This window comes from Camelus dromedarius, chromosome 31, assembly GCF_036321535.1.
Source record: "Camelus dromedarius isolate mCamDro1 chromosome 31, mCamDro1.pat, whole genome shotgun sequence".
NCBI lineage: Eukaryota > Metazoa > Chordata > Mammalia > Artiodactyla > Camelidae > Camelus > Camelus dromedarius.
In genome coordinates this window covers 18,373,729-18,386,747 of record NC_087466.1, presented here as the reverse complement: position 1 = coordinate 18,386,747, position 13,019 = coordinate 18,373,729, and the positions used below count along the sequence as shown (strand labels likewise).

At 41.4% G+C, this 13,019-nt stretch overlaps 1 protein-coding gene and 1 long non-coding RNA gene across 3 annotated transcripts in view; one reads left to right on the top strand and one right to left on the bottom strand.

The window, feature by feature from the left end:
- The first annotated feature begins 64 nt into the window (after positions 1-64).
- ANAPC5 (anaphase promoting complex subunit 5) overlaps positions 65-13,019 on the top strand; it is a 34,331-nt gene continuing 21,376 nt past the window's right edge. The window contains exons 1-5 of the mRNA XM_031442654.2: positions 65-372; positions 3,788-3,867; positions 4,338-4,447; positions 5,308-5,500; positions 11,160-11,226. Of these exons, the coding sequence (XP_031298514.1) occupies positions 166-372; positions 3,788-3,867; positions 4,338-4,447; positions 5,308-5,500; positions 11,160-11,226 (657 nt within the window). The 5' untranslated portion in view covers positions 65-165. The remainder of the gene's footprint in view (positions 373-3,787; positions 3,868-4,337; positions 4,448-5,307; positions 5,501-11,159; positions 11,227-13,019) is intronic.
- LOC135319749 (uncharacterized) overlaps positions 5,494-13,019 on the bottom strand; it is a 41,125-nt gene continuing 33,599 nt past the window's right edge. The window contains exon 3 of one of the 2 annotated variants that reach the window (XR_010378598.1): positions 5,494-5,685. This is a non-coding gene — a long non-coding RNA (uncharacterized LOC135319749). Of the gene's footprint in view, positions 5,686-8,266; positions 8,488-13,019 lie in introns of those variants that run through there. The other variant, XR_010378599.1, reaches the window with a different exon arrangement.

Below are 13,019 nucleotides of genomic sequence, written 5' to 3'. Positions count from 1 at the left end.
GGTCTGGTTGCTCTGATTGGCCGATGGTGTGCCGCGAGCGCGAGGAAGCTGGTTTCCTGGGATACGGTGAGGGCGGGAGGAGGCGTAGAGCGCGTTGCGGCGTGCCCCTCGGGGGAACCCGCCCGCCGTGTGCAACCGGAATCCTGGATTTAGTCAGGGGGAGCCATGGCCAGCGTCCACGAGAGCCTCTACTTCAACCCCATGATGACCAATGGGGTGGTGCACGCCAACGTGTTCGGTATCAAGGACTGGGTGACGCCGTATAAGATAGCGGTTCTGGTGCTGCTGAACGAGATGGGCCGCACGGGCGAGGGCGCCGTCAGCCTCATGGAGCGGCGGAGGCTCAACCAGCTGCTCCTGCCGCTGCTGCAGGTGAGGGGCCCCCGTCGGCTCCCGCTCATTCAGCAAACGTGTACTGAGCACCTGCTTTGTTCCGGGCATCTCCCTGGGCCTGGGGGCACGGGAGTTCATTGGACACTCTCTCTGCCCTGTAGGACCTCAAAAAAAATATAGTTCATGCTACCAGCTAACACTTAATGAGTGCTTACGATGGGCCAGGCTCTTTACAAGCTTTTTTTTTTTTTTTTTTTTTTTTTTTTTTTTTTTTTTTGCAGGTTTATATTTGGCTCCAGCATTTATTAGCTGAGTGACTGGGGAAAGAGTTATATTCTCAGATCCTCCGTCTTCTGTAGACTGGGGCTGCACATAGGCCTGAGCGTTGGAGACAGATGAATCATACAGGCTCTGTACCCTAGAGGACCATAATAAGTAGTAGTCATGACATAAAAGTAACAGCCAACACTGACTGAACACTTACTGTCTACTAAGCACTTTACATATTTTATTTCATTTTGCAGACTGAGGTAGCTCCACGCCGTACTGTCTGTGCGACATGGGCAAGTTCCATAACCTATTCAGTTCTCTGCTGTCTGTAAAATGGGAACAATAATAGAAACTGTCATGAGATTGCTGTATTAAGTTAGGAATTCCACGGAAGCACTTTACAGTGTGTGGCACATAGTAAATGTCCAATCAGTGTTTGCTATTTTCATTTTATTATAGTCTCGTTAGAATGAGGATTACCAGGTTAGGGCGTGTACTTTCCCTATATCAGTTGGGGTTTTTCCATTTATTTGTGTGAGTATATAAGTGAAGTCTCGCTCTCCTACCGGACTGTAACCTCCTTGAGGTCTCCCTTGGATCCCCAGAGCCTGGTACAGGGCCTGAATACATACAGACAGCTCCCCCACTTAACATGGCTTGACCTACAATTTTACGATTTTTCAACTTCAAGGATGATGGCGAAAGCAATTCTCATTCAGCTGAAACCTTACTTCCAGTTTTAAATTTTGATCTTTTCCTAGTCTAGCGATATGCAGTATGGTACTCCCTCATGATGCTGGGCAGCAGGCTGGGGCTCCCAGTCAGCCATGTGATCACGAGGGTACCGAACTGATACATGTACAAGCATTCTGTACCGGTGCAACCATTCTGTTTTTCACTTTCAGTACAGTATTCAGTAAATTACATGGGATAGTCAACACTTCATTATAAAATAGAATTTTTAAAAGTTTTGTGTTAGATGATTTTTGCCCAACTGTAGGCTGAAATAAGTGTACTGAGTATGTTTAAGGTAGGTGATGCTAAGCTATGATGTTCAGTCTGTTAGGTGTATTTAATGCAGTTTTGACTTACAGTATTTTCAGCTTATGATGGATTTATCCTGATGTAACCCCGTCGTAAGTTGTATCTGGACTGACTGAAGTGTGATATGCCCTCCTTGTGGTGGGTGGGTGTACACATGTGAATTGGGAGGATTTTTTAGGGGACATATAGTGTTAAGCTGGCGTTTGAAGGACCAGCAATTTTCTGTTGAGGAACAGCAGAGGTAGAAACAAGTATCTGGGGTCCTGAGCCCCCAAATTATGGTATCTGAAGAGATCAACCTAGTAAAATTAGTACCCACAGTTGCATTTCTGCAGCTCAATATAGTTTATAAAGGGCTGGTTTTTTTCAATCCATCATCTTTTTTGGGAGTAAGGGGGAAGAAGGGGTACTGAAGACAGGTTAGATGACTTGCCCAGTTAGTTAAATAAAACGAATGTAGGGTCTGTATAACTCGCAGCACATTACTATTATAAGTCCAGTTCCCCATTATTCAAATAAAAGTGCTAAAAAATTTGATAGAGACTAGGAAAAAAAAAAAACAGTAATCCTGGTGTCTTAACTCATACACTTTTCTACCTTTGCGCTTGCTGGTTTTTGTTTTGTTTTGTTTTGGTGGGGGGAGGTAATCAGGTTGGCTGGTTTGTTTGTTAATTAATGGCGGTGCTGGGGATTAAACCCAGGACCTGGTGCATGCTAAGCATGAGCTCTACCATTGAGCTATACCCTCCCCCTGTGCTTGCTAGTTTTTGTGTCTTGGATTCTCCTTCTGATTCTTTGCCTGGCCAACTACTGTATGGTTTTAATCAATGTGTATATAGAATTTATCTAGCAGAGTTCCAACCTTTACTTATTTACTTACTGTTTGGCTTTAAAAATTAGCTAATTTCTAACTACTTAGCTGATACACAAAGATTCATTGTAAAAACTTCAAATGATAATAAAATTGGTGGAGTGGAAGGCTTTGGCACTTCTGCATGCCCTCTAGTCCTCTTCCCTCTCAGCTTGTCATGTTAATGTTCATTCATTCAACTGTTTATTGAGTAACAGAAAGAATGGATCTTTCTAGACCTTTTGCTATATGTGTATATAGACAGATTAAGTGGATGCATTATGGTTATAACTATATATACATGTGTTTTAATTTAATTTTGCCCCCTCCCCTTTTTTTTTAACCTAAATACTACTTCTATTCTACTGATTATTCCTTCCACTTAACAAGTCTTGGACATCTTTCCACGTCAGCGTATTTGAGTAGATCTACTTCATTCTTTTTAATGGCTGCATTGTATTCCACAATAAGAAAAGAAACATAATTTTACTTATAATTTTAATTAATATTTAAATTTATGAATTATAAGTGAACTCTTTATTGATGGCCTTAACAGGTCTTTTTTAGTTTTTCTTCATTTCAAACAATGCATGCCGAACATACCTTCCCCAGCGGTGGGATTGCTGGGTTATCCGTATCTAAAATTGATGTATGTACTGTCAACTTACTCTCCAAAAAATATTCAGTGTTTAGTTTTAAACCTCGGCTAGGGTGTAATTGTCTTGATAGCTGAAGTTGCATCCTGTCTGTCTCAAATGGTACCTTTTATGGACTTGGGCACATGGTATGACTGCCTACCTTGCAGCATTTAGGGAGGGATCAAATGAAATTGTGTTTATGAAAAACAGGACACCTATGTTTGTATAGTGTTCTCCAGGTTACAAAATACTTTGAATTATTTTACTTAATCTTCCACACACAGGGGAGATTATTATCTTCCTGATAAAGGAAACTAGGGCTCAGGGAGGCTGTGACTTTGCCGTGTTCTTACAAAACTAAGGAAGAAGGAACTGGGCGATTCCTCAGACTACTGATTCTGTGCTTTTTTTTTTTTTTTTTTTTTTTCCATTTAAAATCATTCCTACAACTAAAAGAGAATGCTATGTAAATGTGAAATGTTACTTTAATGTTTTATGTAGATAGGTTTTTTCCCCTTCCTGATTTGAGATTTTGTTTGAAGTGATTATTAAGGCAGAGAGATTAATAGGTGAATTCATGTTTGCAGCTCTTTATCAGTCTCCAGTTCTTTAAAATCTTTCTGTAACCTTCATCTCTCTCTCCTTTACCCAGGGCCCCGATATTACACTGTCTAAACTTTATAAGTTAATTGAAGAATCTTGTCCTCAGCTGGCAAATTCAGTACAAATCAGGTAAGCTTCCTTTTCTTCTGTATGTATGAAAAGATGTCAAAGTAGATGAAAATTGGAAAAGGGCATATGGTGATTAATTCCTTAAAAAAGGGTATCTTTATTTGCTAAGTTGTTTCCCTAAGTACCTCAATTTATGTGTTTTGAAAAATGGATAACAGTAAGCATACTGCTTCACATTTTTTTATTCTATATGGATCTACCTTGTTCTTTATCGTTGATGCAGTGAATTCCATTTTTACTGGCTGATAGGTTACTTTGAGAAATTTTGTAATCAAGCAAACATCACCAGTTATACTTTTCAGAATATGAGAGTGACACTTTGGATTGTCAAATTTGTTTTTTGTGCCACCATTTTATATGAATCTGAATTGTTTTTAAAATAGATTTATGTTAGATAATTGTGGAATATGCAATGTGGGAAGATGTTGAAAAGGCCTTCCTAAAACATGCACCTCAATTTTCTTATTCAGAATCAAACTGATGGCTGAAGGCGAACTGAAGGATATGGAACAATTTTTTGATGACCTTTCAGATTCTTTTTCTGGAACTGAACCAGAGGTTCACAAAACGAGTGTAGTAGGTATGAAGTTCTTCTAAGGAGAGCAGAGAACATTTTCACGGAAGTGACCGGCTCTCCAGATCACGTCTGTTGTTACTCTGCTCTGAACAGATGCAGTAGGGATGTTGGACATGTTTTAGTTTATATTTATTGCCTTGTCATTTTGATCTATGTTTAAACCATTGTCTTGTGGAAAAGCATCTTCTGCTTGCCTGCTGTCATCAAAGTGTTAGCCTGGTCATGGAACCCCTTAGGGTTTCTCAGCTCTTTCTCCCTGTCCTCTGATCACTTGTCTGCATTGTATGGCTCTAAGTCAGGGTCACCAACTAAACTTTTATGAAGAGAGGTAAATAGGAGAATAGTATTGATACAGTTTATAAGGCAAGGGTATGCATGAAATTTCCTGGTGCTTTTCTGTTAGCTTTTTAACCATGCTCCGTCCTTCTGGCTTTTTGTTCATGGCGGTTGTGTGCAATATTCACCATCAGTTCTTTATGGATCCTCCATGTGCCAGGCTCTGGACTTTAAGATAAACATGGGCCTTCCCCTTACGGAGGTCCCGTCCTTGTGGTTGTGTGGGGAGGGGCAGGCAAACAGTAAGAAGTAAACAAATCAGATACGTTCAGATAGGTATGACAGTCATGAAAAAATATATTGGATGGATAAAGAGTGGGGTGCGGGTGGGAGGACTGAGCCTTTAACATAGAGAGAAAGCCAGCTTTGTAAAGGTGGGGAAAGAACACTCCCGGTGGAGGGAACGGCAACCGCAAGTGCCTTTTTTTGGATTATTTTGAAGGAAGAATTGCAACAAATACTCATCGACTTTGTGTAGCCTGCATTTCACGTTAACGCTTTCACCTTGTCTGTGTCTCATCTTGTAGGTTTATTTCTGCGTCACATGATCTTGGCCTACAGTAAACTTTCTTTCAGTCAAGTGTTTAAACTGTACACTGCCCTTCAGCAGTACTTCCAGAACGGTGAGAAAAAGACGGTGGAGGACGCTGATATGGAACTGGCCAGCAGAGAGGAGGGCGAAAGGAAAATGGAGAAGGAAGAACTTGATGTATCCATAAGGTAACTTGGGTTTTTCCGGCAGGGATCCCTTTCCTATGAAATGGCATCGTCACAGGTGCAGTGAATCCTCACTCACCCCAGGTCACGTTCTAGCTGTCATCTCTTCATCCCTCCAGATCCAGGAAGCTGACCCTTGCAGGCTGCGTCAGTGGGCTCCCTGCCCTCTGATTTCTGATTGGGCGGTGCTGGTGGGAGATCCAGAGGGGAAGAGTAAGGGCAGGGTGTTGATTCACTGGCTCCCTTCCTTTGGGGTCATGGTGGGCTCATGATAGGGTCACAGGTGGCCTGCTCTGCAGACCTCAGGGGCCCAGCGACAGGGAAGGTTTCCCCAGCCTGGTGTGTAAGGTGCCTCGGGGCCTCACTGTTACCAGTCCTGGGGACTGTTACCCCTTATGGCTCCTCCAGCTCCTGCCCCTATTTTTCTAAGCAGTCCTTTATTAAACTCTTCTCAAGTTACCCTCATTTGAATATGCCATTCACTTTGTGCTGGGACTCTGAGTGGTAGTGTTCATTACATCAGAGTGAATTAAGAATTGATTAGTTCACTGAAAATTGATTGAACGCCTACAGAAATTTAAGCCCTGGGGATGTGGTACCACTGCTCACCTAATTGTTCAGGTTCAAAACCGAGGCTCCTCCTAGGGGCCTCCCTCTCCTTCACCCTGGCAGCTGATCTTTCAGCAGATCTGGTCAGTCCTGCCTCCGAGATACAGTCGGAATTAGCTCCCTTCTCTCCATCACCATTGCTTCCCGTGGTCTGAGCACCGAATCTCTTTCCTGGATGACTGCTCTGGCCTCCTGACTGGCTTCCTTGTCTCTCTACTCATTTCCTTGCATTCGGTTTTTCACGCAGCATCCAGGGGAACCTTTACAAGCATAAGTCACATTCTGTGTTTTTATGTCCCCAACCCTCCTTGACTATCCTTGGAATTTAGACAGAAATCCACTCCCATGGCCTCGGTGCCCACCTGATCTGGCCCCGTCATCTTCCCCACCTCTTCTCCATGCTCTCCCTTCCTTGTCAGAGTCCGCCTGCTCCCGCTTGCTTTCAGTTTCTTGAATTCTCTGAGCTGAGGTCAGCCTCAGCTTGCCGGGCATGCTCTGCCCCGGCCTCTCACCTCACTTTCTCCCTTTCAACACCCAGCTCTCAGCTCCCATGTCCTCCCACAGGCCTTCCCTGACCACGGATCTGGAGTAACCTCCATCCTGAATACTTCCAGCTTCTTTGTTTCCTTCACAGCTCTCCTCACTCACTAACTTTTTGTGTTATTTTGCTTACTCGTTTATATCTGCCTTTGCACCCCTTCGAGAGCTGAGACCCTTCTCTGTCATACTTCACTTCATTTTCCTTGGCACGTTGCTTGTAATGTCTGAATATATGTTGGGTGAAAGAATGCAGAGAACCAAAACATGTAGTCCGTCGTCCACACTGGTGACTGGTCCCATAAAACGCTTTGTAGTGGCTTCTCTCCCTTCGCTGTCCCACACCTCCTCTCCCCGACTGTTACCTGGGATCACCTCCCAGATAGACTGCTTGTACTTAGAGGGAAAAACATATAACTGTGTGTGTGTGTATGTTTCGTATTCCCTGATCTCAGGGAGCCCACAGGCTGGTGAGGAGGACTGACGGGGATCAGATCACTACAAGGGAGAGTGTACTCAGAGCTCTGGGAGAGGTTAGCCCACCTGCCCTCAGTCGGCTGGCTAGCCCCCTTGGCAGGTGGGGGGCGATGGTGTGTGTAGCCGGAACATGCTTCCTGGCAGTTCCTGTGAGTGGCCAGTGTACGGTTACGTGATTTGATCAGCATTTTCTGGAAGCAAGAAAGTTAGTACCAGTAAGGACTTCCCAAACTCCAAGTTGCTCACAGATGCTTCTCATCTAGTGGAAGGCAGCGCCTTGTAGGGTTAAGAGTCTGGCTCTGAAGTTGGACCCACTGGATTTCAATTCTGGCCCCTCCACGTAGTCCCTGTGAGACAAGTCACCCCTCTGTGCTTCAGTTTTCTCATTGCATGATGGGACTCCTGTCGCCTCAGAGGGTTGTGAAAATTAAATGATAAATCTATATAAAGTGTTTATATAGTGTATATATAAAGTGTGCCTGGTATATAGTAAACATTCAACAAACATTTGCTCTCCTCTGATTTCTCTTTTAAGTCACCTAAGGAAGGCTTCCAGGCAACAGTGTAATCTTTGTTCCAGCTACTTCATCTGCTTAAAGTAGCACAATGTCAATTCTTCAGAAGTCTTAAAATTCAGATTTTTCTTATTTTGGTTTGACTTTCTCCTAAATTAATCTGTTTTAATTAGGTCTAACCACATCATTTTGGTTTTATCCTATTTTAAGTATTCATTTGTGTGTAATACAGTAGGTCTCCTGTTAAGGTGTACGGTTTCAGAAAATGATGTGCATTTAGTAAACTGAATTTCACCAGTGAAGTGAAAGAAATACATTATTTAAATGTTATTGTAATTAAGTATTATAATTCTTTGTCCAAAAGAAATGATTTTACTTGTTATAGCATTTTTTGAATTTTATAATATGAATATAAAAACATTTCTTGATTCTTTTAAAAAGGAAAATTTCATTTTTTTCTTTTTGTGTTCTTTTCTAATGTTTTCTAATGCTTCTTGCTTTAGCCCTTTCATTTTCTTTCTTTTCTTTCTTTTTTCTCTTTTTTGTTATTGGAATGTTTTTAGATCTCTTCAGGGAAATTATTTTTCTTGCCCTAGAAATTTGTATTAAATTTAGAAAGTCCAGAGGAATATTGAATAGCTTGCAAAAAAATCTCCCCTCCTACAATGAAATTATTCCTATTTGAAAATGGGAACCCACCTCTTAATTAAGAAGGGAGGGAGTAAATAGTCAGTGAGCAAATGTTTATCAGGTGGTTTTTTTAGAAAATCCAGTTATAGAGGGGACGGTATAGTTCAGCGGTGGATCACGTGCTTAGCATGCATGAGGTCCTGGGTCCAATCCCCAGTACTCCTGTTTTAAAAAAAAAAAACTCAGTTACAGAATAAATTGAAGCCTTGAAATTTAGCTTCAGCTTTTCATTTACTTGCTGTTGCTACAGGACAGCATTTGTTTCTTGCAATAAGAGAGGGGCTTCTAGGGTTACACCACGTGAGTTCGCAGTGGAGGCTGCTCGTCTGCAAGCTGTTGGACCAGCTTCTCTGTGCTTCTGAAAGGACCGAACAAATCTAGACATTCCCTGGCATTTATTCACTTGCCTTTGGCTTAATATAAATCTCCCAAGTTCGTTAATTTATTCAGCAGATACTTATCAGTGCTTCTGCTTCTGGTCTGCCAGGCACATGTGCTGTGCTGTCTGGAAAGAGGAGAAAGCCCTGTTCTGGTGGAGTGATGTGGGGAGGGGTGGGTAAGAGAGAGGTAACTAAATTACTGAGTAGTGTGATTTCAGAGAGCGTCAGTGCAGGGAAGGAATGATGGGGACACAAGGATGCAGAATAACCGGGAGGAGCTCTCTAACACTGGAGCCAGGTGACGAAGGTGTACTTGAGTCCTTTTCCTAAATGAGTGCCCCACCCCGCCCCAGACTGAATGCCTTTGTGGCTTTTTAAGAGTTACTTTCTCTGGCATGTATTTGAGGCCCTGAGGAAGCAAAGGAGGAGTCGGGACAAGGATGGTCTGGACCGTGGTATTTTTACTTGCTCTTCCCAGGCTCGTTCACATGGGCCACTGTTGCCACCACAGAAGCCAGAGCCAAATTTGATCTTTGTTTATAGCAAATGTATTTCCCTTCATTTATAGCAATTACTCTTTGCTTGATTCTGGTTTTCTCTTTCTGTTTTATTAACTTTATTGTTCTTGTGTGCTTTATTATAAGCGACCTCAAATCTGTGTTTTGGGGAAAGGATTTAAGTAAATAATTTGGTAACAGTGACACCACGGACTTTGGAGGAGGATGGGACCAGGACTGGCGAGAACCATTCCGTTCAGATTCTCACTTGTCTCTAGCCTTTTGTGTGCAGCCTTGTTTATTTCAAGCCTTGGGCTTACTTTCTTTGAGGCATATGTTAAGAGAAAAGGGCTTCTTATTGCGCAGACACTTAGCTGTCTTCCACTTGAGAACTTGGCCTGTGAATTTTTTTTCCATTTCCCTCTAGGTCACTGTTGTTTCCCTGATCTTTGTGAAGCTGGGCTGGGGCTGGTCCTTGGCAGCTCCCATCCTTGCAGAATCTGATAGCTGCCTTGTATCAGAAATGAAACCAAGAGAGTATTAGAGCAGCTCTTCCCAAAGTGGTTTCTATGGAACGCTAGTGCTTTTTTTTTTTTTTTTAATATTTTTTAACGTATTTTTTAAAGTTGTTTTTTTTTTTGAATGGAGACACTGGGGATTGAACCCAGGACCTCGTGCATGCTAAGCATGTGCTCTACTGCTGAGCTGTACCCTCCGCACCCTTCCCCACTAGTGCTTCTTGAGAGAGGAAAGACTTCTTTGTTCAAATGAGTTTGGCAAATGGTCCTTAAATAAAAGTGAGTGAAGTGTCTCTCTGTGGATTTCTCCAGTAGGTACCGTGAATCTCCAAGGAAGAGAGCGTATACAGCTTTCCACAAGCGATTTAACTTCAGAAGTATTTTTTTCTTTCAGAATACCTTTTTACATATTGTTTGCATGAAACAGTTTGAGAACTGTAGTATTACACACAGTGCTTATAAAAATATTGATAAGTAAATATTGATTTTTATACATATTATAATCCTATGTAGAGAAGCTGTTTCTTCAGTGTCAGGTGGCAAAAGGGTATTATTCATACTTTTCTCCCAAAATAAGACAGTTTTATATTGTCTACATTTCTCAAGTCTAGATTGATATCAGTATATTTCTTGTTTATTGGTTCTGTGTGATCTAAACTTCTAGGCAAATGGTTATTTCTTGGATGAAGCCTCTTTTTCTTGCTCTTGAATATAGCACCCTCTGACATCTGTGGCAAGGACTTAGAAACTTTTCATTCATTCATTTCCCAGACTCTGCCTGTTGTGTGCCTGGACATGGTCTAGGTGTTCACATACAAACACGAGTAAGGACAGCCAAGCGTGGCAATGCTAGGTGCTGGCATAAGTGTCGCTAGGAGACAGTGGGGGCTCAAATGAGAGATGTCAGGAGAAGTTCTTGGAGGGTATGACACTTGAGGTATTTTTGAGTGACAGATGGTACAACCAGTCCAACAGTAGATGGGATAGTGGGCCCTGCAGATGGAGGGGCATCTTGGCATGATAGGAGACTGTAAGGAGTTCATCGGGGCGGGGGTGTAGGTGAGGGAGAGAAGGCAGAGGAGAGAGCAGGACCACCCAGGAAGCATTGCACCTGCCCTGCTGAGCAGTGTGGACTTTATTCTGGGAGGTGATGGGATACCATAGGAGGACTTTAAATCAGGGATGGTAGACTTGCACTTTAGAAAGCCCCTGCTGGGGCTGTCTAGAGCTGAGACCTGCATCTGTCCATGGTTCTATTGTGTGAACTTCGGCAGGTCATTTAGCATCACTTTTTAAGTATGTCTTTTCTATTCCTGAGACAGGAGAATTCATTTCAGAAGTTCTTAAACTTTTCTGATGAAGAATCGAATTGACTTGGTAAGCATTACTGTTTTCACTTTTGTGTAGTTCTTTATTATTCTTATTTTATTTTTTTCCAGAGAAGAGGAGGTATCTTGCAGTGGGCCTCTGTCCCAAAAACAAGCAGAATTTTTTCTTTCTCAGCAGGTATGTTAGTTCTGTAATTGTTTCTACTACCCTGTGACATTGTGTGCCATGACATCTGTTTGTATGTACGTAGGTGTATTGGTGACACACATCATCATTTACTTGTGGCCTTTTTTTCTAAAGTAACAGCACAGCCATAGCTGTATGTCCCTTCCTGTTTTCTGTGTGACTTTATTTCTCTACTTGAGTCGTAATGCAGGTTCATTCAGTAATGATGTGTGACTAACACAGCCCCAAAACATGATTTAGAAGACTGACCTCCCTTTTCCTAACATTTTATCATGGACATTTTCAAACAAATAAAAATTGAAAGCATTGTACAGTGAAGACCTATCTGTCCATCATCTAGATCCTACAATTAATATTTTGCTTTGTTTGCCAGGTACGTTCTTTTGATACATTTCAAGTTGCAGACCTCAGTACACTTTACCCAAGACACTTACTAGTAGTGTTTTTGAGCCATACTTTTTCATTTTTTTCAGTAACATAAGCTGAACGTTTTCCTCCCGTGTTATTTTCAGCATAGAATTTTTATTTTTGCTCTACTTTTCTAGTTTTCCCTAATTTCGTTATTAATTTTCTTTCTGCTGAAAGATGTGATATTTAGATCTAGATGTAGGTGGTGGAATCACCCTTGCAGGTGAACTTGAAACAGATTAGAAAAACCTGTCGAGACAATCAGTTAACCACAGAGGAGCAAATATAACTGGATCCTCACCTCATCTTTGTACCTCAGTACTTTATAGACGGATTAAGGGCTTAAATGTAAACATTTAAAGTTATAATTAGATTAGAAGGAACTATATATTAACTTTTAACTGATCTCTGGGTGGAGAAAGACTGTCCAAACATAAAAGCTGGGGAAGAAAACATGTAAGAGAAGATCATTTGATTTTTCAGCATAAAAATTAAAAACATCTGCATGTCAGTACATGTTCTAACAAAATTACCACAGAATAAAATGGGAAAAAGGATTTTCAATACATATGACAAAGGGTTAATACTTTTGCTTTAAAAATTGTATTTGCAAAGACTATTTGATGATGAAACAAAGTTTATAATATATTATTAAATGAAAAGAGCGGATAGTAAATGGTATATTCTAGCTTTCTGTGTGTGTATATATATGTGTAAACACATAGACATACATAGGTGTGTGTATATACATATATATATATATATATATATATATATATATATGTATATAAACACCCACACACAGATAAAAGACTGTGGCAAAAGCTTGCTACACTTATATAAAAATTGTGTTATTTTGGGGTGGAAGAATTACGGGTGATTTTTGTTTTCTTCTGTATGCTTTTCCATATTTTTGGAATCTTCTGTAATGATATAATGAATTAAAATGGAATTTAAAATTATTACTTACAAAGAAAAATTTGTCTGCATAAAATCGAAGAGTCTATAACCCAGTTAAGTACTAATAAGTAATTTGGGATTAGTTTTCTGTGTAAACTACATATTTTATATAATTGTTCCTGGAACCCTCCATGTGAAACAAATAGCCAGGAGTAGGGAGGTGTGCGCTGAAAGGCCCTCTGCCTGGCCGGAGATACACACTTCCTGCCTTGAAGGTGCTTACAGTCTGGGGGTGGGGTCAGACTGGCACTTGTCATATAATTTGAAAAGTACTGCAGGAAGGGTTGGTGCAGAGGCTTGTGGGAGCATGTAGGTGCTTATGGGACCTCACCTAGTATAGAAGGTGGCAGAAGCAGCTGACTGAAGTCTAAATTGGGCCCTGAAGGCTGAGCAGGAGTTTGCATGGAAGAGTATGT